The sequence below is a fragment of the Neltuma alba genome, unplaced genomic scaffold (genome assembly GCF_004799145.2).
Source record: "Neltuma alba isolate B1F8T4 unplaced genomic scaffold, ASM479914v2 tig00012884_pilon, whole genome shotgun sequence".
In the NCBI taxonomy this organism is placed as follows: domain Eukaryota; kingdom Viridiplantae; phylum Streptophyta; class Magnoliopsida; order Fabales; family Fabaceae; genus Neltuma; species Neltuma alba.
The window spans coordinates 1-2,482 of NW_021637260.1; the positions used below are offsets into that span (position 1 = coordinate 1).

The following is a 2,482-nucleotide window of genomic DNA, read 5'->3' on the forward strand; positions in this document are numbered from 1 at the left end:
GCAAAACAACAAAACCAAACCCAACAAAATATCATTGCATTAGTGAATGGTGTGAGTTCATCACACACAAATCTTCAACATCTGTTTTTCCCTAGAAAGAAAGAATGATTAGTTAATCATTTTCTCATACATCTTTTAGGACTCCTTCCCCATCTCATTAAAGTAAACCAGGTCAATAATAGAGCTTCACTGAACCATGTCATTGGTGACCTTTACAAAAAAGTATCCATATAATTGTCAGAGATTTTTAATGATTAATTCAGTTTACGTTATTTCTTATTTTTTTTCCCCTTAAAAAAATTATTGATGAGAGAGGTAAGAGATGGGCGGAATTACAGGCCACCAACGGCAATGGCAGCTCCGACAGCGAAAACGGTACCGCCTTGAGCGCCGTGGTACATGACGAGGGTGCTGCCGTAAAAAGACATGAAGGACCAGATGGCGAAGACGATGCCGTTGCTTCCGATGGCTAAGCCCTTAGCTAAGCCCTGCTTGAGCCCCAATTTAACAGATCCTTGTAAAGCTTCAGAGAAAGCAGCTATGGTCTTGCTTTCTCCCACGAAGGAATACACAGTTCTTATGGAAGATATCGCCTGCTCGGCTACTGTACCGGCGTGATTATACTCCTCTCTGATCTTCCTCGCCAACCCCATTAGAGTCCTTCCGTAGAGTAAACCAGGGATCACGAGCAGCACCACGAATGGGAACCCCACAATAGCCAGCCTCCATAACATCGCGAAAGCCGCTACGTAGCTCCCGATGAACATAAACACGTTCATCAAGAAGTTTGGCACCTACAATTTTCAAAGGAAGCCGTCAAAGTTCTTAAAATCCGAAGAGATCTTCTTGCCAGTTGTTATTAATTTTCTGAGTTACCTTCTCAGCAATAGCATCTTGAATTACAAGGCTGTCGTTGGAGACGCTGGTGATCACCTCCGACGTGCTCGTCACGTGCAGATCAAAGTAAGCAACATCCTGTCTGAGCACCGCTTTCAAATACCTAGCTCTCATTCTGGCAGCTTGCCTTTCCCCTGTTCTGGTCCAGCAATACCCCTCTGAAATCGCCACAGTACAACACAGTCACTTCTCGGCCATCCAAAAAACCATGAGTACTAGAGAGGGATCTAACACTCAAAACTCACAAATATAAACTCACCGAGGAAGCAAGTGAGGAATGAGCCAGCAGCCAAATATAGCAGGGCCACCGCATTCTGCAACTCAAAAAAAAAGGAGTAAGAGACGGATAAAGAGATATACGGAAACAGAGATATATGTACATGTATGTTCGTAAAGATAAACCAGACCTTATTAATGGAATTTGTAAAAGCATTCGGATCGATGGTAGGACCAGAGCCTATATTGTTCATCAAGCGGCTACTGATGAGAAGGACGAGAGGAGTGGTGAAACCGTCGCCGAGGGACCCAACAAGGCCAAGGACCATGAGGAACCAATCTAACATATCGGCGTGCATGAAAATGGATCGAAAGGACCCATTCTTCTTCTTCTTGGGAGCCACTGAAGATGCAGCCACACTTGTTTCCTGATCCCCCTCCATAATTTCCCCCCCACAACAACTGACCAATTTGTTCTTGGGAACAAACCAGGAAGTGCGTGACTAAAGATTCGCCCAACAGTTCTGCGTAGGCTTCCTCTGGAAAATAGCTTGGTGTGTTTGAACAAACAAGGTGACCTACAAGCAAATTTTTAGTGTCGCGCTGGTTATTTATAGGAATCAGTGCGCGCGCGCCCGTGTAAACTTGAGGGGCCAGGGCAAAGCGCTGCAACCAGTACCAGACCCTGGAAAACAAAATATATAAGTTGCTCTCTTACTTTTCATTTGAAATTTTTTTTATTAATTCATTTAAATTTAAATATTACTCCTTTTACTGCTTATGCAATTTTTTATTTTCAAAATTCAAATTTAATGTTATTACCGACGATAAAATTCTAGTTTATTTTAAAGTTAAAAAGGGAATCTTTTTTTATCTAATTTTATGTTTGTTGTATCTACATATATATATATGTGTGTTGAATTATAAGAAATTTATTTACGTATGTGATTTTGTGAACATAAAAAGGGGATGTGTGTGTGTGTGATCAGTGTAAAATATAGAAAATATGATAACGTGCATTGCTTATAAGTTATGAGTAGCATGATTTGTTTTTAAAAATGTTATACAATACTTAATAAGCCGATCATTAACTATCCTTATACTACATTCCGTTCTAAATATAACATATTATATTCAGGACCTGAGGTAGTATTAATTATTTTCATAAGAAGATAAAGAATAGCCAGACTATTAGAATATTTTTCTAAAGTTAGTCATTAGTTAAAATATTGTCACAAGTTAACTAGGTTCAGTTTGCTGAATTATGTCTACCTTAAGTAGGTCTCAAGTGTGGCTCAAACTCAACCACATATATGCAGAATTTTTATTTCCACTGGGACCTGAAATTCATGTATTAATTTGTACAGAC

General features: G+C 39.7%; 1 protein-coding gene across 1 annotated transcript; it reads right to left on the minus strand.

Annotated features, from left to right (window-relative positions):
- Positions 1-9: 9 nt before the first annotated feature.
- Positions 10-1,727, minus strand: LOC114732173 (ABC transporter B family member 15-like). The gene is made up of 5 exons (XM_028919458.1): positions 1,305-1,727; positions 1,157-1,211; positions 877-1,055; positions 337-794; positions 10-210 (listed from the first exon to the last, which is right to left on the minus strand). Exons 1-5 carry the CDS (start codon positions 1,554-1,556, stop codon positions 117-119), a joined length of 1,038 nt encoding a protein of 345 aa, XP_028775291.1. The 5' UTR covers positions 1,557-1,727; the 3' UTR covers positions 10-116.
- Positions 1,728-2,482: the final 755 nt, after the last annotated feature.